Raw genomic sequence first — 23716 nt, forward strand, 5'->3', positions numbered from 1 at the left:
ACACGAATGGTGTAGACGATAGATGATGAATGATGAATGATGGATATCTATATGCCTGCTCACCCCTCTTCCCAGCCCCATGGTACGGCTGTATACTCTGGCTACCACGCTAAGGGCTAAGACCCTGGGCATAGTGCTACGCTCGGCTGTACTGGAGCTGTGGTAACGTCTTCTCATTAACCCTATGTGGCTATCGTCACGCTGGTCAACGATCACCACGACTCGGAGACTTGTCCAGTCCACGACTGCAGACACAGTTGCCGTTTCTTCTACAAGCATTTCCACGTCCCATGTGGATTTGTAACATCGAAGCGAGAAACGTTCAAAGTTTCCCATAAGCATGGAACGAGTCAGTGCATGCCGGAAGACCCTTCTGTTTGAACTGCATTGCGGTATGCATCCTGCAACAGTGCGCTTAGCCGTGATGAATATTGCCATAATGCTCCTGCAGGGCAATGCAAGCGGCCGAACAACTTCACACCGCTCTGTGATCTAATTCTGGATTACTTCGTTTCTTTCACCACGAAGTCCAAGAAGCGATCCACCTCCACCATCAGATGGCCTTGACAGTCCTCTCAAACTTTGGGATCTTTTTTCTGAACGCCTCTGGATCGTCTCGTGCCCCATCCTTCCAGTATTCATATTCCATCCAGGCATCCTGTTGTAAGCAGAGCATGAATTAGCAGATTCCTTTTGTTAGAATCATCCACCTTCGTGTAAGGTAAAGAAAAGCTCACCTCAGGCATCTGCTCCTCCATCGCAGCAATCCAATTTCCCAACGCAGGAGCAAGTGGAATCACGCCCGTCTCCAAGACATACTGATCCCACATCTTGATCATCTTTTCCAATATTTCTGGATCTTGCTCTGCCAAATCATTCACTTCACCAGGATCCTTCTTCAGATTGTACATTTGCCACTTCTCGGGTCCTTTCGGTTTCGGGATGAAAACGATCTTCCAGTCGCCGCAACGGACGGCTGCTCGGCCGCAGGTTTCCCAGCCGTTGATAAAGTCTGCGGGGTGAATAGAAGAAGCCATGCCGTTGAGATAAGGAACCATACTTCTTCCGCGCATGTGGACGACTTCACGGCCTTGGTAAGTTGGCGCAGGGTGAGAGATCCCAGCCATTTCGAGGATTGTAGGAGCGAGGTCCATGATTGTGCTGAATGTCGAGGAGATGCTGGCTTGTTCAGTGCTGACGTGTGATCCAGAAGAAGAAAGCTCGACTTGGCCTTGAGAGATGCTTTCGCCATCGGCACGGACGTGAAAGTCGGTGGGGAATTTGGCGAGGAAGGGAACACGAACGCCGCCTTCGGTCGTGAAGGCTTTGTAGAGTCTGCTTGGGGCTGTTGCGGCTTGTGCCCAGCGAGGACCATACCAGATGAAGCTATTGCCACGTCCGAGGTTTTCGATTGAGTTGTCGTAGTATTTCGACAAGTGACCGAGCATTGTGCTTTGTACGATTGGATATGCTTCGTACGCTGCTCCTTCTGCTCCGTTGTCCGACATGAAGCAGACGAATGTATTGTCAAGCTCGCCTGTTTCTTCGAGATAATCGACGACTTTCCCGACGTTGTGATCGATGGCTTCTACCATTGCTGCAAACACTTCCATAGCTTTGCACGATTTTGCTCTCTGGTCTGGCGTCAAGTCTTTCCACTCTTTGACTTCATCTGCGACCACTGGATGCGGAACAATGTCCTCGGGGCATAGTCCCATCTGCTTCATCCTTTGTAAGCGCTTCTCCCGAAGCACATCGGGTCCCTCGTCGTAGACGCCCTTGTAATGTGCAGTGAACTCGTCGGGAGCTTGCAACGGCCAGTGCGGTGCAGTGAAAGGATAGTACGCGAAGAATGGTCTCTCGTCTTTTTGATCATGTCGGTCCTTCAAATACTGAAGCATCTTGTCTCCATAGCCGTTACTGCTATACCATCCTTTGGGAAGTCTGCGAACATATTCGCCATCCTCAGCATGCAAAGCGATATACGACATCGTCATGAACTCTGGAATCTTATCTGGGCCTTGCAGTTCCGGCTCAAAAGCGTAGTGATTTGAACATGCTGGTAGATGTGCAAAGCTTCTCTCAAAACCTCGCTTGTGCGGAAATCGTTCTGGGGTCAGCCCGAGGTGCCACTTCCCAGCCATCAGAGTCAGATATCCTGCATCATGGAGAATCTCAGGCAATGCGACTACGCGATCGTTCAAGTAGCCTTCGTAGCCGGGCATGCCTCGTTGTGGAGCAGTACTCCAATACTTGATCTCCCCCTCGGAAGGTGCATTTTGATCAGATCTGTTCGTCCATTCGATCAGGTTTCCGAGTCCCGCAATGCTTTGACAGTGTCAGCTTCTTGACAGTACAGCAGGTAATGTACACTTTACTGGTGGTCAGTCCCAGTCATGAGCATAGCTCGGCTCGGAGAGCACGCGGCAGCTGCGTGAAAATCTGTCAAGCGCAAACCATTGCTGGCAAGCTTGTCAAGATTTGGTGTACGAATCTCTCCCCCAAAACAACTCAGATCACTGAAGCCCAGATCGTCTGCCACAATGACTAAGAAGTTGGGTCGTTTGTCTTTGCTCGGAGTAGCCATGGCCTTCGTGGTACACTGTTCTTGGCAGTATGTTCGCTTGTTTGGCAGAGTGGTTGGTAGAACGCGGATGATCTGGTTACCGGACAGGTGTCAAGCAATGCAGCATCACAGTTGTGAGGTCCAACCTTTTCCTTGCGTCTGGTGGAGTCAATACAGCTGTTATGTGCCCCGCAACATGCCTGTGGTCCTGCAGCGATCTGCAATCAGTAGCTGATGGTTTTGACAGATAAATATCAGTGACAGGAAAGCGCTTGCACTGAACTGCGATGGCTTGGTTGCGATACCTAGTTCAGCGTTGAATACCACCATTACCAGATCGAATGCAGATAGTGGTACGTAACACGTCACATTCCTGTTGTAGAGAGGGCATTCTTGGCGGATTGCGGTTGGTAGACTACCAATGAAAGTGCGAAGTGTTTGTCCCATCCATCTCTGACTCAGATGAGAGAATAATGTGCTCAGGGGGCTCGGACTAGGTGTATTGATCTATGTCCATGATCTAAAATGCTATCAGCATATGTCCTGTACACAGCCAGGCACGGAGTGGATAGCCGGCATAGCCTTCAAGCTACCACACTTCCATCACCGTCAGGACAGGCCCTTCAGTGAGACCGCTTCCCGCCTCGTCTCGAGAGGCACTGGAGCCAACACAGAAAGCTGAAGATGCCAGAGGCCGCCCCGGCACTCATTTTGCACTTCCTCGAATGCCGACCAGCAGCCGCCCTCTTGCGTCACTGGCGTTCATTGCTCGCCGCAATCATGTCCATCTTGGACATAGCCTAGCCCGCTGTGTGATGATCGAAGCTGCCAGCATGAAACGCAGATGCAGGACGGTAAAGTGCATGCAACGATAACGACAGCATGGCCAGATATCGTCTCTGTTCCTCTCACAGACCCTGCATGCGTAACATTCCATGTTTCGCATCATCTGCGTGCACGCCTTATGCTTCCTCCATTGCCCCAACTTGCTTCTGCTGCTGCTTGCCCCCGCTGCTGATCAAATCCAAGAAGCCCTGCTTACTCATTTCGTTGACCCTCTCCTCCCTCTTCTTCATGCCCACAACGCCCTCGCCTTGCAGCTTCCTCCTCTCTTCCTCCGCGCTGATTTGCGCTTTCCTCACAGCATTGAACATGAATACCACACCTCTTTGCGCGATCTTCTTCAGCCTCTTCTCCTCTTCTAGAACTGCACCCGTGTCCACTTCTGCTGTTTCCAGACCTAACACATCTTTGACCCGACCCTTTTCTAACGCTGCTCGTTTTTCGGATTTGATCTGGGCGCGAGCTTTGGCCTCGAGTTTAGAATCTGCGAGCGCCTTGTTCGCTTCGAGTGCCGATTTAGAGCGTGACAAAACGGGATCTTGCCGTTTAGCACTGGACAATTTTGTAGAGAGAATTTTGGTGATGCTGGTTGCGAATGCATCGGGATCGTTGCGCTTTTTCTGTTTTCTCGGATTCGTGGAGGATGCTTGCGATGTTGCCACAGAGCCTTCGGATTCAGAATCTCCGGCTTCTGAGTCTTCGGCTGAAGAAGCGACGTCGTCGAGATTAGGCTCATCGTCTTCGTCCTCAAGATCGTCTGCTGAGCTCTCGTCGACATTCATGTTCAAGGCTGTATTCGTCTCCAAATCGCCGACTGCTACACCCGCATCGTCCTCCTCCTCCTCTTCTTCTTCCTCGCTATCACTTGCTGCTTGCGGTGCGGTGGCTTTGGAGATCTGGACAGGTGCAGCTTTCTTGAGAATAGGCTTCGGTCGTGGCACGCTCTTCTTCTCTCGTCTTGAGGTGGTGTTCTTGCCCGGCACTCTCTCTCCCAGAGGCAATGAGTTTCCTCCAGTTGGCTCTGTCTCTACTACCTTTGCGACCCGCTTCGGCATGTTCTTGGGCGCATCAGATGCTCTCTGCGTTGCTCCATCTGCTTCATCTTCAGATGAGCTGTAGTAGTCGTCCTGCTTCTTGACCCGCTTCACTTTCTTTTTCGGTCTCCTCTCTCCCGCTTCATTCTTCCACTGTCTCTTTTGAGCTGCCGGCGCCATTGTGAGGATACGGTACGTTTTCTGTGCAGCTCGAAAAAGTGTCGCAAGAAAGTCGAGAAAGTTCAAGCTCCCCCGCGGATTTGTTCCGCTCCACTTTCTCTCCCCCGAGCAACACCATCCCTTCAGCGCAACCATTGGACTGCTTCGACCATCGCAGCGACCATGACTTCAATATGTACGCGTTGCGCTCTGCGTATCCATCGTGCATCGCAACTGGAGACGCAGCCGATCGCAAGCCGAGCCTTTTCCCAAGCAGCGACACGCTCACGCGAGTTTCCGACCTTTGCATACACAACGAACGACGACCTCAACGATGCGCTAGCCAACCTCCGCAACAAGCATCTCGTGCCCGCATTTCTCAACAAGCGCGAGCAAAAGCTCATCTTCTCGCCCAAGCAGAAAGATTATCTCAAGGAGAACCCACAGACGATTGAGCTCGGAGGGGAGGAAATCGAACTACAATGGATGAACCGATTAACAGACCGTCCGGCTCGAAAAGCCTTAACGCACCAAGCTCTGGAACAGATTTTCGAGACCAGAGATGATAAAGCGTGGACCAACGTCGCCAAACTGTTGCAGGCGAACCAGCTTCTAAAGAAGCCGGTAGATGAGCGAATGCAAGCAAAGATTGTGCGCAAGGCGCTGAACCAGGGAAAGATCGCGCACATCCTCGCAATCCTGCAACAGAGTCAGAAGACTGGAATGTCGCTTAAGACGCCCCAGGTCCTGGACACGCTGATCCAAGGTTTCCGCGATTTGGCACAGAGAACGAATTGGGACAAGGCACACACTGAGAAGGCGCTCAAGGAGATGAACCTGGTCGCGTTGATGCTAGAGAGCGAAGAGCATGGGGGTGGTGGACGACTAAGGAAAGACGATCCACGGAGAAGTCCAAAAGTCCTCGGTGTCATGCTGGAGTTGGCTGCTGTCCATGCATACAAGCACCTAGAAGGCAAGGATACCACTGGCGTCGTGCATAGATATGCCGATCGTCTTTTGAGCTGTATGGACGACGGGCATGTCGCTCCTTCGGAAGAGGCCCTGAACTTGTCTGAAAGAGGGCCGCAAACTTCATTTCAGCAGTCCATTCCCGTTCTGCATGGCACGTTCCTTGCGAACAAGATGCTGGGTGAGAAAATGCCACAGGCGGAGAAGGCGCGACAGGTCCTTACCAACTATGAAGCACGGCTGTCTGGGCTGGCTGCTGTGTTGGAGAGCAGAGCCCCGGAGAAGGGAACATACGACTATTTAGCACTCGAGTCGTGGCAGAAGATGATTCGGGATTAGGCCAATGCCACAGCACTGCATATTAGCTACAGATGTACAGCGCAAAATGTACGATACGACTTGTATATCACCTGGCTCGACATATCATCATTTTCCCCCTCGGAGACTTCGCTGTATGTAATGTATGCACTAGCAGAAAGGTTTGTGGCCGAGCATCCACCATTGCCACATCCTCCAGCACTTACCGCAGTCCGCTTTCAGATCGTCAGCGGCTGTGCAGTGTTGAGTCACCGCGTGGATGTTCTTTGTCATCGTGATATATACTTCGCGCAATGACCTACGGTCCCAAGCATTACGCTCATTCCTAACCATAATAATGCCTGCTATGGATATTGTAGCAGCTCCAGACGAAGTGGTGGAAGACCACGACCAGGAAGACGCGGTCGAAACTCGGGAAAGATCGGCCCAAAACGCGTCGGACATCGTCCTTCGCACGCGACGCCGCTCGTCTGTTGCAAAACCACCCACCAAATCGAAGAAAGACAAGCAGAAGTCGAAGCAGAAGCAGAAACAGGTTGCAGAAGCCGTTCTTGCTGCTGCTGGGACTGAGACCGCGGAGCCTGAATCGATGCTCGCAGCTGCCCGACCGATCCCGCTGCTGGTCTGTAGCATTGGCAATCCCGGCGTCCAATATGCGAACACATTACATAGCGCCGGACATACTGTCTTGAATCGCCTAGCATCCCACTTGGGCTATGGACAATATACGAGAGAGAAGACATGGGGTAAAGGACTCGTCAGCAGGCCTATGACGACTGGCGATTCGGGCAATTGGGTTCTGTGGCAGAGCACTGATTACATGAATGAGAGTGGGAAAGGCGTGAAAGCTGCTTACCAGGCATGGAACAAGAATTTGCCAGAGGGGAATGGTAAACTAGTTGTGGTTCATGATGAGTTGGAGAAACCGCTTGGTGCTGTCAATGTCAAATTACAGCAAGGACTCAGCGCGAGAGGACACAACGGCTTGAAGAGCATCATGTCGACAATTGGTAACACGCCCTTTATCAGGATTGGTATCGGGATCGGTCGACCTGTCAGCAGGGAGAGCGACGATGTTGCGCGATACGTGCTGAAGAAGATGGACGAGAAGGAGAAAGCGGCCGTCGAGGGGTCTGTGGAGCAGGTTGTTGCACAATTGAAGAAGCTGGAAAGTGGATGAAGCAGTATCGTGGTGGTGCTTCGTGCATCGACATTACTCCTCCAACTGATGTGCCGCCAGCCAGAGCAGCCTCTGAAATCATTTCCGTTGGCCTGGACTGCAACGGCACCTTTGAAGGCCCACGGCCCTCGCGTGCGAGATTCCGAATGCCCATGGACCGCCCGAACCATACGAAGGACATTGTCTACTATGGCAAGTCTTTGGTGCGCCATTTCTCAGGACATTACCGATTGTCGGGGAACCCTCGAAGGAAATGTAAAAAGTCGAGAACAGACTTCGACCCACCGGTGACCACGGCATAATGGCATCTGCGGAGCCTTTCAGAGATACCTAGAGACGGATAGACGGCGGAATCAAACAGCTGTGCTGCTTCTGAGCTGCATCAAGACAGTTCAGCGTCGTATTGAAGAAGTTCAGGTACGATACGTCTTCTGCAAATTGGACATAGACACAGATCAATGTATACATGGCAGTGTATATATAGCTAGGACTCGTGGCCTCTCAGGAGTAGCCCTAGCTCTGCTTCGATTGCCTCTTCGCCATCTTTCTCTATCATACACCAGTGTCCACCCTCAGACAGACGCACGATCTTGCTCTCGCAAAGCCCAGCACTGCTTGGGAGGAAGAACTCTTCTATGCCATCAAGCATGACTCGCGGATCGAGCGCGATATCTTTCATGCCGAATATACAAGTGACAGGATATTTGAATTGCTTGTCTTCCATCGTACTCCCGGACTTCTCTGAAAGCGGCAATGTTGAGATACCCGAGTAGTCTGGCGTCCATTTACCCCGAAAGAGACCTTGTGTATAGAGCTTGACCCGCCCGTCCCAATTTCCAGGCACATTCCACCGAGTGGCGCGTTCGTAGACAGACGGACCATACATTGAACCATCGTCTGCGGGTAATTTGGCCTCTGCTGCTCCTGGCCCGCATGCGAGGGCTAAGCGATCAGCTTCCTCTTCTGCAGACGGCGCCGGGTACGTTTGGTACGCCAACTTGTGCGATCCTTCTATGAGTGCCCAGGTCAAAGCTGGACAAATCTTGTCAAAGGACAACTCCAGATTCATCATGTATACGTAACTTGACATGAGCAATTGGATAAGGACAGGTCCAAATATGCGCATCGCGGAGGGGAGCTGTCCCTTTTTGAGTAGCTGCTTCGTTTGAGCCAACTTGGAATAGATGTTCGTTTCTGCTGCCACAGGGTACATGGTGTTGACGGCAACATAGTGATCGAAGAGTCCTGTAGTCTGTGCCGCGAGGCGGAAGGCGATAATTCCTCCCCAATCGTGTGCTACCAGAATGCATTGTGGTCGCTTTCCGGAAGGAGCTTGACGTCGCGATTGGTAGCGCTCCTTGAGCAAAACGATCGCTTCCGCAATTGCATTGAGCATTTGATCTGGTCCATACCTGTCCAGACTATCGCTGCCGCCACATCCTGGAAGATCAAGCGCAACGAGCTTCGCCTGGCCTGTCAGGGAGTTGGACCGTAGATACTTCGTCCATAGATGAGATGAGTCCGGAAAGCCGTGAATAAATATCACCAGAGAATCGGATTTTGCTGCAACAGAGGGCGTTGCCTCCAGATAGTGAAGTTGCGTGCCATTCTTCAACTTGAGGAACTTGTGTCTGATGCCGTCGAGGCTCTCTTGCAAAGACCATAAATTCCTTGAAGCTCTCGCTAAACGAGCCTTCTTCTCCTTGTTGAACCCTTGCCAAAATGTCTTCTGTGTGAATGTATACGCCAAGGCGGCAACAAGGTATAGCACCCCATATGCGTGCTTTGGAGAGTAGTCAGCGGAAGATCCGAGGATAGTTGAGATGGTTTTGCGAGAGGTTGGAGACGAACCCCAGTGACTACACTTACACCTGCTCCTGTAGCCAACCGGCTGGAGATGGATGCTGTGGCCATATTTAGTGATTCCACAGTTCTGTGTTGACCTGCATCATGCTGGTATCTTATCCATCTTTACGAGTCAGCCATGTCGACAGCGACTTGAGCTTACAGGTCGGTGCGCAAGAATGGCACCATGTTGTTCAGCCCAAGCAGTCGGACGAGTCTAAGGGCTGACGAAATCTCGCAATCACGTGGAGACGCGTCTTCCCTTCGTCGCGACTTCCTTTCCAATCATCTCGACGACAACAGCATCATCAAGCCTTCCCTCGCCGCGCTGCCAGGCACGCAAGACTTATCATACACCAAACGTTTCTGAACGAGCGTATCGCCAATGGGGTGATGCGGTCCTTATCTTCATGTTGCCAGAAATGGCCATGGAAGATGACATGAAATACACGAGGCGCGCCTCTTTCGCTCAAACACTGGTGTGCATCCCAACATCAAGAAACTCAGGAAACGCTTCCTAGGATCTGCGACCGGCATCTTGCGACTACTGTATCTTTCTGTCTCCGCTATATCTTTGGACGCGCCGGAGCAAGCTCCAATTTGCCGAGCACGACCCAGCAAAAGGCTCGTCCTGCTGGAAGCAGAGATATGACCTCACGTCTATTCCCAAACGGGATCGCAGGGTGTCTAACACGTGGAGCCAGATACGTTGGGATGATCGGGCGTCTTGCGCTTCCGTGGAGGCCATGCCCAGCATACCACACACGCCACACTCAGCACGAGGGCGAGGAGACCGGAGTGCACGAAAGCTTACAATATGGGGCGATGAAGCAGATCACCCCACGCATCCCCAGATCACAAACTCTTTCGCTGGCAAGTCATCAAGCTCTTCGGAGGCGGAAACTCGATATGGCTTCAACCACGTCAACCCCCTCGGAGCTGTGCGCTGTCATGCAAGACCAGAGGCATGTCCGCCATGCCAAATATCATCAGTACAGTCACAAAAGGGTTGCGTTGTTTCAGACAGAGTCTCGGTCCTTTTCGCAAGCAAAGATTAGCCACATGGCCAGCGTGCTCAGCCAAGTACTGATGGACCAGCCTTGAGGTCACACCAACAATTCGTTGAGGACCCCGATTGCATGCTCTCTGCACAGTCGTGGACACGCTCGATGCTCCGCCTGGAACTGCCGTGGCCGTTGCTCAGCCATGAGCAATTTTGTTCTTTGCGCAGTTCACGCGCCCGACCTGGCCTCATCATAGTGGTTGCAGATGGTGTCTGCTGATCAGCCGCTTGACCCAGATTTGAGTTCGAACGTCAGGCCTGCATCGGTGCAGTTGCGAGACGCCATGTGCAGCTTCGTGAGATGCCATCCTCCTTCTCATGGCACGGTGGTCTTGTGCTTGATTGACCATATCAAGTATGCCCTGTCGTTCTCGTGAAACGAACGACAAGCACTCGTGCGTCCCCTTGGTGAGTTGAAGAGTCGTGCGCCGAGAGTTGTGCCGTGCGTGCATTAACGTGGAGCATATCTTCACGTTGAATGCATTCGATAGCCATTTGGTGTGTCAGGAGACCCGCCATCAACATCAGATGGCAATATGTAGGTACCAAGGACAGCTCACAGCGCCAGAGTGCGAACGACGGAAAGAGGCAGACTTGTGCCACGAGAAAGCGATTGTAAAGCAGAAATGAAGCGGAGATAGAAGTCGTACAGGCAGCTGTCTTACCCTGGGACAGCCTGGCGTTTCTCTACCGATTCGCGATTCGTCTGAAGCACCGTGAAGGCTGCAAGCTGGGCCGAATCCAGATCTCCTCGAGGTAACACAAGAGTGTATCAGTTGCATGAACGGCGCGGAACGCTGCATCTGGCCCCTGGCGTCTTGAACACTTGATGTCTCAGAAAGAATGCGTTGAAGACAGGAACGCTCGTGGAGCCGAATGCGGCGTGTGCAGAGGCCAGCGACGGCCAGCCTCAACTGCATTATTTTCGACATCGTAAGCCGGTGGTCGGGTGTCGCAATATCCAACTATTGGCGCTTGCGCAGTCGCGATAACAAGTCCTGATCTCATGCATCGTCCACTGGGCCAGGATACGCTTGAGCATGCACGATGTACAGCGACCTGTTCGCATCGATCGCAGAGGCAAGGTGCGGTGGAACGGACATTCTCCGCAGTCTTGTGTTGTTTGTGCTCGAATTCCAGCGACGATGGCCAGCCGGCTATCTTTGAAACAGTGAAACCACCGAGCAGCCACAGCAGCTGTCAGTGCTCAAACCGGCTTGAAATGCACACTGCACGATAAGTGTACCGCTCCCTTGGTCGAGGCTGCAGGAACAGGCCAATGAGTGGCGATGGTCGGCGTGACGGCACCGGGCACACATCGGTAGCCTACCAATGTGGCAGTTGGAGAAGCCAGGTTGATCCCAACCAGCGTCAGTTTACGTCGCACAGCTGTGCTGAGGAACTTTCTAAAAAGCCCCAAGGTGCTCACAGGCCGACGCGGCGCACTGCTTTGCACGGCTAAGCCTGCGACCGCGATCCTTTGGCACACACCCGTCGCTCGTTGTATCAAATACACTGAAGACAGGCCCTTCCTGCATGCCGTGTGTGGCTTTCCGCTCTCTGTTTGATCTTCCGAGTGGTGCACAGCAAGGCTGAAACATTCGCCAACGCTCGCTCCTGCTGGAGGCCGGTGTTTTCGAACTCTATCCATTATCTTGATCTTTTCGCGACCGCACGCCATCTCACCCCTCTGGATACCACCACAGACAATCGCGACGACATTGCCATGGCCGCTGCACACATGACCTCTTGCAGAATATCGCCTGCGCTCCCGGTTGATGTCGAGAAGCAGGTAGCCATGCTGGAAATGTTTACCATGGACCTGGACTTGAGCTTGAGATCGGGAAGCTCTGATGTCGACTCAACGCGATCCGCAGAAACTACTACATTGAACAGCCGGCACGATAGTCTGAGTAGCGGCAGAGCCAGCTCATGCAGCAGTCGTACATCAGACTGTGGCCACCTCAGTCCGAATGCGAAACCAGTCAAGCGAGTACGATTTGAGGAGTCCGCAAGCTGGACGTTCTTCGATGAGAATGAAAGCTTCCCACAACGCCCACGCCTAAGCAAGCGACCGTCTTTCATGACCAGAAGCCTGGACCGCATCATGACGCGCGGCTCATCAGAAACCGATGTCGGTGTCCCACCGGCAGCACTATCTGCCATGACCGAGAATCTCAAACAATTGAAGCGACGAAACTCTACTGTCGACATTGCAGAATTGGCTACGAAGACTACAAGCCGCTACTCGACACCCGGGAGACGCGATTCCTTGGTCATAACAGTTCATCAACCATTACGAGAGTGTCCTGGGAGGAGATTCAACAGAGCACAGACGCCGAAGCTGCCTGCAGTACCAGCAGCGCCAGCACCCAAAGGCGACTGGGACTCACTCTTAGGGCCTCCGAAAGCGAATCCTCTGGCTGTGTGATGATGAAACTGACACCTGTACACGAATGATGTTTTACTCTCATCTGCATCGATTTGCTTGGAATTGTCAGACGTATTAGCGACGGCGTTGTTGGGTCTCCTTTTGGGTGCTTGGGAGTTTGTTCTTTACCACTGCATGCATCAATTACGACACTATTGTTTGAGAAGGCGGAGAAGCAACGACAAAATGAATAGGAAGTTTGGTCGCAGTGGTGTGACTACTGGTTCGTGGAACCACTTATCCACTGCAGTACCAGGCATTTCGCAGAACAGATAAAGAGGATACTGTATCGCGCATATTGCGCGAGTTCACCATGTGGGTGTTCAACCACATTTTCCCCCTCTCCAACACTTTTCACTCTGCGGTTCTTGCCGTATTACTGCAGGAACCACAACTTCGACGAGCGATCATCAAAGCAATGCGTGAGCGGAGCTTATGCCGAACCTGTTTTGCCCGTACCTGGTTGCCTCGATCGAATCACTTCCGAAGGATCAAAAACGTGTGGCTGCCGATCAATGTCGGCAAAAGGCATTGCGGTGAGTAGTGGGACCCCAGAAATAGTGTTGTGCTTTCGCGAGTCGTGCCGGACGTGCATTGCATGCATGCATGTGAGTCTCTGACCTCACGTTGCTTCAAACTACGCAATATCGGAAGCTTCTCAATGAGAGAGAATTTGGGTGTGATTGATTGCGATTTTCCTGCGTGCTGCTTGTGCATAGACTATGCAAAGCGTATGCATTACTTCGTACGGCTCATGCGTGTCCATCGGACTTGTGCTTGTCCCGGTGTAGACCCGCAATGGAGTTCGAATGGGGTGGCTGAACGATAATGGAGCGTGGGTGGAACGATAGGCTGGTGTCGATTCCGTTTTGTTCGCTCGCCTATCTTTCGCGGTGGTTCGCGATTGTTCTATCTACCGATCCATACTGGTTTTCTTGCTAACGGGCGAAGGCAATGCAGTGTCGTGGATGTAAGCACACGCTAGATTATGCACTATCGAACTCTGTTTGTGCTGTATAGATCCTTCGAATGGTTTCGAAGCTAGGTCTCTACGATAGCAACGTGCCAAGGAGTGAACTGTTGTCATAAGGTCGCTTCCTACAATACCGAATTGCTCTCGACTCATACCTCCATCACTCTCAACCTCGTTGTGCATATTCACCCACCACCACTCACGTTCTCAACTCCACGCACAAAGAACATGCTCACCAACGTGGTCTGGCCCCCAAACCTCGTGTGCGAAAGGAATGTAGAAATTTCTATTCATGGTCCAAGCATTCCACAGATCCCGAGCCATGATGCTGGACCACATGTCTCAAAAGCAATACCATGCTCAAAAATAGTCTTGGGTTACATCTCGAAACAGGTCGTGGCATCCAGGTCGTCCTAGAACATTCTTGTTCGTATCGTGCCGCTTGAGTGTACATCGAGCATTGAAGATGGCTCGCTATTGAGTCCTGCAATCTTATGTGACGCAGAAGCTTCGATGGGTATGGGCAATGCTCACCGGTTCGAAAATCCCAGTCGCTCGCGGGAGAGGCAGGTAGGTGAGTGCAGGTTGTAGGTCGCTCGCCATGCATCTCTCTGTGCTGTGATAATACGCCTGCCAGAAAAATTCACTCGATACTTCGCGAAAACCGACTTCCAACTGAAGATCTCCGAGCAAGCAAGCAAGCAAGCAAGCATTATCTTAGCTATATGCCAAATGTGTCCTAACTGGGTATCAGAGTTACTGCCGTTGAGTATATTCAAACAATTGAAAAGAAACCTCCTTGTACGTACGAGACATAGGATCGACTGACAAAAAGAGTAGGAAGAAGAGAAAATCCCCCCCGACCGCAAAATTGGCCTGCCCCTTCTCTTTTGCAGAATGGCCATCCCGGGCCTTGCACCTCAACACACGGAAAGAAACGAGAAAGAAAACTTCGCTGCCGCTGATAAGCAATGCACGAAATGCAAGATAACAGAAACGAGAATAAGTGCCCTCCTCTTTCAAAATCTCTCTCCCACTTTGATATCCACCTCATCCCTCTTCTCCCGGTCAATGATCGGAGCTTGCACAGGTCCGCCCTGCGACCTCTCGACTTTGTTCAACAGCGTGCCTTTTGCGTAATTGCTGTCATAGTTAATATCGACCAAAGGCTTGCCTCCCGCGCGACTTCCATCGATTACACCGCGGCCTTTATCGCTCGTACCCCAGCCTTGTCGGTTGGCAGCAGAGGCAAGCAGACCTTCACCCGTGAAAGCTTCTGCTTGAGGTTTACGGACCGATGGACCTCGTTGTAGGGACTGCGAGGCTTGAGGCTGCGAAACTCCACCTGAGGTGCTTCGACCTTCTGGCGCACTGCGGAAGACGTGGTTTTGTGGTAAGTTTAGGGGGTCCTCTGGCGTCGAAGCATTGTGAACGAGACCGCCGGGATGGCCGCAACTCTCCGGAACATAGCCCCTGCCCTTGCGTGCGTGATGAATTGGCTCTTTGTGCTGAGGTGTCAAATCGATAAGTCCTGAACTTTGCTGTCCAGATGCTACCCTTTGGCTCTGCTGACCTCCGCTTGTGTGTCTGAAGACCGTGCCCTGTGGTATGTTGAGTGGATCCTCAGGTGACGTCGCGGCTTCGATCAGTCCTCCATTCCCAAGTCGATCGGGCTTGTGCCCTTTTCCTTTGTTCTTGTGTTGAGGTGGTTCCTTGTACGCCGGCGTGAGGTCAACGAGTGGTTTTGGCTTTTCTCTTCTTGAGCTTGATCGCCCGAGCTCGACCGAGCCTTCACGCACATGCCCGCCACTTCGATGATGGTCACGAGTAGAGCCGCTACGCTTGAGTTCGCCATTACTGGTGTGCTTCCTTGTGGATGTCCTTCTCTGCAGTCCGTCGCCACTGCCGAATGAGTCGTCACGACCCATCAGACCGCCGTTCAATAAGTTAGGACCTGTTGTGAAGGCTGTTTCACGCTGCTCGTTCTCCTTCCGTCTCTGAGAGTAATTTCTCCCGAGAAGACCGGTGTCCTTGAACTCAGAACTGTCAATCCGCTTCTGGTCCGATGACGGTCTCTTTTTACTGACAGATGCGCTCCGGCCCAGATTTGCCAATGGCTCGTCCTCAGCAAGCACGCCACGATTTGCCATGGCGCCAGGCGGATGCGATCGCTTGACAGTGTTGCTCCGCTTCTCAAGCGGAACGCTCGTGTCGAATTGATTCGCAGACTTTGTGAAGCCCCCTGAGCCCGCCATGCCCGTCTCTGATCCTCCTGATGAGCGACGCTTCTCGAAGGCTTCCGCATCCATCAAAGGCCTAAAAGAACCGAGCTGATAGTGCGATTCCATAGACTCTTGCGGACGATGGCTCTTCTTGTACTCAATGCTTGTGCTACGGTTGTTGGCCTCTCCGGAACTCAGCGGTGGAAGAGTTGGGGCTGCTGTGACCGGCTTCTCCTTCTGGCCAATGCCACGCACGTTTACCAGATACCAGCTGCGGTAGCTCTGCACGGCCTTGGAAAAGTTATCGCTCGTCACTGGGTCTCCCGTGCAGAAGAAATGCACAAAATCCTGCGTGGACTCGAACATGCTAGTCTTCTGCTGGCTCTTGATTGCGAAACAATACTTCTTAGGTGGCTTTATTTTGCCCTTCTTCCTTTCCGTGGTGGGAGTGTAGATGTCGAAGTCGCTGAGGTGGCACACATTCACCAGATCTTTCTGCTTGTCTGCGTCCTTGTGTGAGACAATTTGGCCTTCAGGCTTCAACGTCACAAAGCGCTTTTCCCACTTTCCGGGCCTGGTCGAACACATGAGCGGCCAGGTATCACCTTCAGGTCGTTCTTTTGGCGCGCCTGTGATCGTCAATTCTGGCTCAATGGTGCCCGATCCCGGATCGACCAGCGTAAGTCTGTTTTGCGCATCGTCATCCCAACTGTTGAGAACATCTCTGATCTGCTCGTATCGCCGGAGCGGGCGTTGCACTCCCACGCTTTTAAAAGTTTCGACCAGCAACGCAGACTTGATGTCAATGCGCTCAGACATGACAGTGGCTGCAGTCTTGATGATGTCCACTGATGTAGTCTCTGGCGTCACAGCAAACCATCTCTGAGAAGATTGACACTCTACAAGAACTCTTCGGTCACCAGCATTCACAGCCGACTTGGGCGCATCGATGCCCGGCACCACGCCACCACCTCCTGGACGAATTGGCTCATGAGATTTCGCAGCGGCAGGTGAAGTGTGATTGGTCTTTTCGACCGCTGGTACTGCCATATCGCCTCTTTTGCGTTTGAATAAGCCACCGAAACACCCCCTGTCCTCATCGCTATAATGCGACATATCGGCCATGCTGTTCGTTGCTCTTATTTGGCCTGATTGTGGTGGACCGTCACCCCTAGGAGGTTCGACTTCCATGGGGCGTGGAAAGAGCTCACCCGTAGGAGAGGGCATTGAAGCTGGAACTGAGGTTGGAATGGGCTGTCGCTGGTCGCTGTGTCTCGATTTAGGGGCTGTGTCTCTGGAGTGCTGTCGCTTGTCTGCATCTGAGTCCCGCTCATCGCCGCTGCTGCTAAAGTGTCTGGAATCCTGTGCGCCCAGTCCTGCTGGAGGCGTAGTTATGTGTCGTGTCTTGGTGTTGTTCTCGCTCGAAGTAGTTCTCGTTTGTTGCAGTCGTGGAGCCTGCACGACCTGCTCCTGGTAGAGTGGCTTCAATGGCGGACTACGATGCTTGCTGCGGTACCGCGACGGCGTCTCGCCATGCTGGTCTCGCGTCACCGGCCTTGTCTCGGGGGAGGTGGTCGTTGTCGCGGCGGGGGCTTGCTTCCGGTGGTAGCGCGATTTGCTGCGGACGAGTTCGCTGTCTTCCGCGCCCGGAGAGCTGGGGAGGGGCGGAACCACGGAGTCTCCTTCGACGGGCGCATTTCGCTGGCGTTGCGATCTATAGCGCGAGGGCGCGTTCGGGGGCAGGGAGGCAGTTTCGGCCATGGTGCATGATTTGGAGCGGACGTGGCTGCGTCGCGGGGAGAGGGAAAGGTACTTTCTGCGAGTCCAACATGTGCTCCTCTCTGTGTCGCGTGTTGCTTCTGCGTGAGGCCCTGCCGGGAGGACGACGGGGTTGGCTGGCTGCAGGGCTGAAGGGTGGTGGTAGTGTCGCGAAAGGCAATGCCGCACTGGCACTAGTTTCGCACGACTGCCGCGCGCGCATACGCAGCGCTTTTGTCTTCTCCTGCGAAATTGTGCTTTGCTGCCAACCCATCCACAATGGAAATTAGGCCATCGTATGCGCAGCACCCACCACCATCAGGGGCACAGCGTTTACGCGTTGCAACTTGCTCCCGCTAAACTTTGGGGACCCTCGCCCGAACCAAGATCCAACCGCTGCAAGGGCACGGCACGCGGCTGGAATAGGTGGATGCCAAGACTGCCGAACCACGAACCACGGTCGAGCGTGGTTGTTCGCCATGCATTGTCTCCACAGGGCTATTGCTCGTATAGTCGTGCTACTACATCATCAATGCTCATCAGCATCTCTCACTCCACGTACCGACTCCGCGCTATGCAATTATCGTACATTTCAGAATCCTCGCTGGAGGCTGTACACCGTCTACGCCTGCTCCCTTTTGTACATCCATGCAAGATAGTCTTCCAACGTCTCAATCTTCTCGCGGTGACGGGGCAGTGGTTCGTCAACTCTCACCACCGGCTGACCGCTCTCGGCATCTGCCAGATCCTGCTTTTCGCGAAGTTTCCCTCCTTTCCTGCTCATGTCTTTCAAGAATTCGATGAAATGGTCTGTCTCCTTGACTTTACCCTCGCCCTCGCCATCTGCCGCGTCTGCCTCCTCTCGATCAAAGTGCAATGCCGCCTTTCGCCTTGCACGGGTGTCGTCGTACAGCGCCCACACGTGTCTTGAGACCTCAGACTCTCGAATCAGGTAGTCGAGCTCCCATGTGTCGCTGGCTTTGAGGTTCTGAGGACGTCCTTCAGTCGGAATAGAACCGTTGACTCGCGATTGTACCACCACTTTGGCATAGAACAGAGGCCTGAGCTCACTGGTCTCGGTTTCTTGCACCTCGTTCAGGAACGGCTTGTCTGCAGGCGTATCAGTCGACTTGTAGTCAAGTCTGCTGCGAGCGAGTGCAGTAGCATCATCTCCAGGCTGGCGGGAACCTGCAGAGGATACTTCGGAAGAGCCTTCCCCTGTTTCCTCTCCAGCACTGTCCGTCTCGTCGGCCGTTTGAACGTCCTCCTTGCCCATGATCTTCCGCTCAAACTCCGCAATCTTTTCCTTTGGCTTGTCTTGAATCTTTTGGATTTCTTCCTCACTCATCGGTTCAGCGAACATATGCAGCTCAGCCGGCGTCTCGCCAATGGCAGGCTTTGTCTCGAAGTGAATCCGTAAAGACTGCTCCGGATACTTCGTTGTTGCTTTGTTCAAGAGATCATTCAGGATCTTCAGACTGGCTTTGAACTCCTGATCTCCAAGGCAGGTGTCAGGCTGTCCATGAAGAATCCTGTCCATTTCAGAGATGGGGATATACTGAAATCCGAACATTCTCTTGACATTGTGGTATGCCACGAAGATTCCGTTCATCATACCCATACGAGCCTGAAGCATATACTTGAGCATTGTAGCACGCGCCATGTCATGATACTCCTTCTCGTATGAGCCCCACCGTCCGTGGTTGCCGTAGATCTCATACCCAGTCATAGGCTCGTGGTCGTGAGACGCCATACGCACAGAAACCACCGCGCGGGTCTTGAGATCAAATGTGCCCTTACCAGGCAACCGAGGGTCATATGCGTCAAGCTGCGATCGCATTAAAAAGTCACCCATCGTACTGTACTGATAGCTCTCAGGTGCCAAGCGTTGCTCTTCTGGCACCATTCGCGGATCACTCTTGCGGTATTTTTCGTATTCGTCTTTTGGCAATGTGAGAAGCAGTTCCAAGGACTTGCCCAACAGCATCAGTACATTCCCGCTGTCAAACTCCTTGTCCGCATCGATGGCGTAGCAACCATCCTGCCACCTCAGAAAGATCGCGCTGGGCGCTTTATTGATCTTTGTGAACTCTGCAATCGGCGGTTTGTTGCCGCCGGCGTACCCATAGGATAGCATGTCCAGACCCAGAGGTCGCCAATTAGAGATTAGGTAATGGAAGTGCGCGAGCGATCCTGTCATGCTTGATGTCGAGCCGATGTATCGAGCACTCTCCTGCTTCGCTATCGCAGAAAGCGCAGTATCCTCAGATGAAGTCTTGTATTCCTTCAGTGAATTGAAATCGAACTGTTCAACCGGCATGATTTTTTGCAGATAAGGGTCAAAGTTGTAAACACGCGACGCCGCATCCTGCAGCTGATAGACGCCTGGATTGAAGAGCACCCTGTCCAAGCCATATTCGAGGTAAGGCACAGGCGGCTGCGGTATGTTGAGAGGCTGCACCTGCAATTCAGAGGGTTGAACCGACAGCACATCCACCTGCGAGCCTTCTTCCGCCTCGTCATCATTCTCGACTGGATCTGTATGTCGCGTGACTACTTCACTCTCGATCGTCGCTGATCTGCGCATGTCAATAACAACCTCGTTGCTGCCTCTCGTTAATCTGCGTAGCCTGTGTGTGGTCCTCGGCTTTGCTGCGCCAGCTTTCATAGCCTCGCCAAGTGATGTTCCAGCGATTGGAGTTGTGCTGGCGCCGGAAGCCTGTAAATCTGCTGAGTCATTGCCGACGACGACCATGTCTGCGGATTCGTCATTGTTGCTGGACTGCTCCTCCACCACTGCGGACATGGTCATTGATTCCCGAGGGTCCGGCCTCGATGGAGACGTGTCCGCAGTGGCTCCATCGCTGCCGTCCAGGTTCTCGCCACGAGAAGCGCGTAATTTGGACAGAAGCTGCCGGGCCTGGCGCAAACGTACTTTACGCGTCGCCCTGTTTCGACCCGAAGCAGACTGTCGTAATGCTTCCAGAGCTCGAATTTTTTGTTGTAGCCTGCGCTCCTCTGCGTCTGAGTATACACCTCTCTCCGCCGAGGTTTGTGACAGCTCCTCGACGGCACTCTCAGAGGTCCGAAGTCTACTAGCATGTAATTTCTGAAGGCTCTCTGCGGCTGCGTTATCGACAGGCGCACTTTCCTCAGAATCATCGCGGTGAATTGTTGATTCGCCGTCTCCACTTGAACTGCCACTCATCTCGGAACTGCTGAGGAGTCGTGAGCGCAGACTATCAATGCCGGCGGGCTGCTCAGCTTTGGGTGGGTGCTTCTGTTCATTGTTGGCGGATGGTTGCGACACATCTTGAGCGGTAGGTTGCGAAACCCCCCTCTCCACATGGCCTTCACTCTAGCAGCCAAGCCAAATGGACGTGCTCCAGTAGGTGTACCTGCTGCTTGTTTCGGAGCCGATGTCCGATCAGCCTCTGAGAGTGACTTGTATGTAACCTTTGACGGAAGACTAGACGATGCGCCATCGCTCGCGCCCCATGCATTACGAGGCTGTGTCTCCCTGTGGCGATCGAGTAGGGAGGTGGGCCTCCCCGATACGCCACTAGGCGTGATTGAACCACCTAGTCCACGTTCTGCAGGCGATGTTTTGGCCTTCCAGACCTTCGGCGGTGCAGAGTCGTTGCTTGGCGATTCAGATACCTTGCTCGCGGGTGCTATGGCACTGGCGACGGTCTGCGAGGGTCCGCCTCGAAAATTCGGAAACGGTCTCGGCCCAGTATCCCGCCAAGTGGGAGAGGTTCTGGTTTCTGTATCATCGTCTTCAACCTCTTCCAGTGATCGACCAATTTCCAAATCTTGTTCCACTGCTTTGATCCTCGCCTCTGCTTGTAGGTCGCGCATCAAGGTCGCCATTATATCTTCGTTGATGGCCACGGCACCAGACCGAGCTGTGCTGCGATCTCGGTGCCGTGATTCTCCAGAGAGGAAGGCTGCCTTGAAGCCGGCATCTTTCCGCTTGGAGATCTCGCTGGCTACCCGAGTCTCGTTCAGTCTTCGACGATCCGCTGCAGGAAGCGAGTTGGATAGCGAACTCTGTAGAGATCCAAAATCTTGCCCTGCCACGCCATCTGGCCCGGCAACTCTGTTCTTCCGGTCGTCTTTTAAACTGTCCTTCTGCACTCCTTCTTCTTTATCCTTCGGTCGCTGCGGAGAGCCCACTTTATGATCGCCGAATGTTTCGTTGATGTCGTTGATGGCGAACCATTCCTCGGAGAGCAAACCCGAGCTCTGTGCGTTCTGGCTGTTCCATCGTCGCTGGCATGCTCGTTCAATCTGCCATTGCCGACGACATGCGCGACACACGTAAGCCTGCTTGGTCCATGCCGGCAACCGGGCTGTACGGGCCAGCATTGATGCGCAGGGCGAGTATCGATGGCACGCGAGCACTGTCACTTGCGGCGAAGAGGCGAACGTGATGCAGTCCTACACTTTTGTGCATGGGCCCAGGGTCTTCGAACTCAAAGTGGAGCCGTCATCACGACGCGCCCGAGACGCGTCCTCCGATTCTGTGCTCCTCCCTCCCTCACACTGCACTGAACGAGCCAGCCGTACGCAGCATTGCACACACCGCACCTACGCCATCATGTCGGACATCGAGGATGAAATGGACATCGACGCCCCCGTCAGGTCGTCCACCGCCGACATCACCTTCTCCTCCGCCGCAAACAGCAAAGGGAAGCGTAGCGCCGCCAACCTGCCTGTAGAAGCAGAGGATAACCTGCCATGGGTGGAAAAGTACCGGCCCAATTCGCTATCGGACGTGTCAGGGCATCACGATATCCTCGCCACTATCAACAAGTTCGTTGACTCCAATCGGCTGCCCCACCTGCTGCTCTACGGACCTCCAGGAACCGGCAAGACGTCCACTGTGCTCGCTTTGGCACGTCGCATCTATGGCAACAAGAACATGCGCCAGATGGTACTCGAGCTGAATGCATCCGACGATCGAGGCATCGATGTTGTGCGGGAACAAATCAAAACGTTCTCTTCCACCAAGCAGATTTTCGCGGGCAGCTTCGACAAAACCCAACGAGACGACAGCAGCATTGCCAACTACAAGCTGATCATTCTCGACGAAGCAGACGCCATGACGAGCACTGCACAAATGGCACTTCGGCGAATCATGGAGAAGTACACGGCCAATACTCGCTTCTGCATTATTGCCAACTACACACACAAGCTCAGCCCAGCACTCTTGTCGCGTTGCACTCGATTCCGATTTTCACCCTTGAAAGACGCTGATATCCGCCAACTCGTAGACAAGGTCATTGCAGAAGAGAATGTTAACATTGAAACGACGGCGATCGATTCTTTGGTCACATTGAGCAAAGGTGACATGCGGCGTGCGCTGAACGTCCTGCAAGCTTGTCACGCTTCATCGACTCCACTACATATCCCTGGACAGCCAGTGAAAGAGAATAAGGATATTCAGCGAGACCTCATTACACAGGAAACCATATATGATTGCATCGCTGCGCCTCATCCAGCAGACATTCAGACTATCATGAAGACGCTTCTGAACACAAAGAACGCTGGCAGCTGCATGAACACAATCAATACACTCAAGAAAGCGAAAGGACTGGCACTGGCTGATATCTTGACTGCGTTGGGCGAGCAACTCAGTGAGGTAGAAGTTCCTGCTCAAACCCGAGTGGCCTGGATGGAAGGTCTGGCCGACATCGAATACCGTCTTAGTGGTGGTGGCAGCGAGAGCATTCAGACTGGCGGTCTCATCGGCACAGTCAGAACCGGAGTGGCCATCAAGGACGCGAAGGGCTGAGTGCGGAGCACACTTCTCTTGCATCAGGATTATGGCAGCCTGATCTCGAATAAGTTCTACATTTCCACACGGCCTCAAGATAGGGGATCGTGAGCCACCATCAACGCTCGCGGTAAGGCACTTTGAGGGCGGAGTGCCTGGACTTCGGAACCCCACCGCAAGGCTGTGTAACACCTCGCTACTGTTGATCAGCTACGAGTACTTTGCCTGGTATGTCATTCCTTGGGAAGAAACTGGCATGCCAAGAGCAATGCGGTATCAAGCTCGCCGAATTTCGGCCGGACTGGCCAACACAGGGTGGAGGTACTCGCCCGGACGACCAGTGATGGACGACGCACGAAGACACAATGAGCGCCACCGTACTCATTGGCTTTCATATTGCACCGCACACATGACTTATAAGCACGTTCTAGACATGCACTTTCATGCGAGCGACTGACTCTGACCGACTGAACCCTCTCAAGCCCAGCTTCAAGATTAGCAATGGCTTTGTAAAGGGCTCATCGACCAGACCGGAGTCAACCCTCAATACAATCTGTAGTCGAGAAATCACAT

At 53.1% G+C, this 23716-nt stretch overlaps 10 protein-coding genes across 10 annotated transcripts; 4 read left to right on the forward strand and 6 right to left on the reverse strand.

Annotated features, from left to right (window-relative positions):
• Positions 1-553: 553 nt before the first annotated feature.
• Positions 554-2587, reverse strand: CKM354_001086800 (uncharacterized protein; the record flags this gene model as incomplete). The annotated part of the gene is made up of 3 exons (XM_044806337.1): positions 554-658; positions 738-2328; positions 2379-2587. The coding sequence occupies 3 exons, from the start codon at positions 2585-2587 to the stop codon at positions 554-556; spliced, it is 1905 nt and encodes a 634-aa protein (XP_044662272.1).
• A 941-nt stretch (positions 2588-3528) lies between these two features.
• CKM354_001086900 (uncharacterized protein) lies at positions 3529-4623 on the reverse strand (the record flags this gene model as incomplete). The annotated part of the gene is made up of 1 exon (XM_044806338.1): positions 3529-4623. One exon carries the CDS (start codon positions 4621-4623, stop codon positions 3529-3531), a length of 1095 nt encoding a protein of 364 aa, XP_044662273.1.
• Positions 4624-4785: 162 nt separating this feature from the next.
• CKM354_001087000 (uncharacterized protein) lies at positions 4786-5910 on the forward strand (the record flags this gene model as incomplete). Its single annotated transcript, XM_044806339.1, has 1 exon — positions 4786-5910. The coding sequence occupies one exon, from the start codon at positions 4786-4788 to the stop codon at positions 5908-5910; it is 1125 nt and encodes a 374-aa protein (XP_044662274.1).
• A 316-nt stretch (positions 5911-6226) lies between these two features.
• On the forward strand, positions 6227-7069 carry CKM354_001087100 (uncharacterized protein; the record flags this gene model as incomplete). The annotated part of the gene is made up of 1 exon (XM_044806340.1): positions 6227-7069. The coding sequence occupies one exon, from the start codon at positions 6227-6229 to the stop codon at positions 7067-7069; it is 843 nt and encodes a 280-aa protein (XP_044662275.1).
• Positions 7070-7553: 484 nt separating this feature from the next.
• On the reverse strand, positions 7554-8983 carry CKM354_001087200 (uncharacterized protein; the record flags this gene model as incomplete). Its single annotated transcript, XM_044806341.1, has 2 exons — positions 7554-8852; positions 8939-8983. 2 exons carry the CDS (start codon positions 8981-8983, stop codon positions 7554-7556), a joined length of 1344 nt encoding a protein of 447 aa, XP_044662276.1.
• Positions 8984-11703: 2720 nt separating this feature from the next.
• On the forward strand, positions 11704-12408 carry CKM354_001087300 (uncharacterized protein; the record flags this gene model as incomplete). The annotated part of the gene is made up of 1 exon (XM_044806342.1): positions 11704-12408. The coding sequence occupies one exon, from the start codon at positions 11704-11706 to the stop codon at positions 12406-12408; it is 705 nt and encodes a 234-aa protein (XP_044662277.1).
• Positions 12409-14400: 1992 nt separating this feature from the next.
• CKM354_001087400 (uncharacterized protein) lies at positions 14401-17364 on the reverse strand (the record flags this gene model as incomplete). Its single annotated transcript, XM_044806343.1, has 1 exon — positions 14401-17364. The coding sequence occupies one exon, from the start codon at positions 17362-17364 to the stop codon at positions 14401-14403; it is 2964 nt and encodes a 987-aa protein (XP_044662278.1).
• Positions 17365-17983: 619 nt separating this feature from the next.
• On the reverse strand, positions 17984-20116 carry CKM354_001087500 (uncharacterized protein; the record flags this gene model as incomplete). The annotated part of the gene is made up of 1 exon (XM_044806344.1): positions 17984-20116. One exon carries the CDS (start codon positions 20114-20116, stop codon positions 17984-17986), a length of 2133 nt encoding a protein of 710 aa, XP_044662279.1.
• A 449-nt stretch (positions 20117-20565) lies between these two features.
• Positions 20566-21732, reverse strand: CKM354_001087600 (uncharacterized protein; the record flags this gene model as incomplete). The annotated part of the gene is made up of 1 exon (XM_044806345.1): positions 20566-21732. The coding sequence occupies one exon, from the start codon at positions 21730-21732 to the stop codon at positions 20566-20568; it is 1167 nt and encodes a 388-aa protein (XP_044662280.1).
• A 232-nt stretch (positions 21733-21964) lies between these two features.
• Positions 21965-23161, forward strand: CKM354_001087700 (replication factor C subunit 3; the record flags this gene model as incomplete). The annotated part of the gene is made up of 1 exon (XM_044806346.1): positions 21965-23161. One exon carries the CDS (start codon positions 21965-21967, stop codon positions 23159-23161), a length of 1197 nt encoding a protein of 398 aa, XP_044662281.1.
• Between the last annotated feature and the right edge of the window lie 555 nt (positions 23162-23716).

The sequence above is a fragment of the Cercospora kikuchii genome (genome assembly GCF_019650295.1).
Source record: "Cercospora kikuchii DNA, contig_00007, whole genome shotgun sequence".
Taxonomy (NCBI): Eukaryota; Fungi; Ascomycota; class Dothideomycetes; order Mycosphaerellales; family Mycosphaerellaceae; genus Cercospora; species Cercospora kikuchii.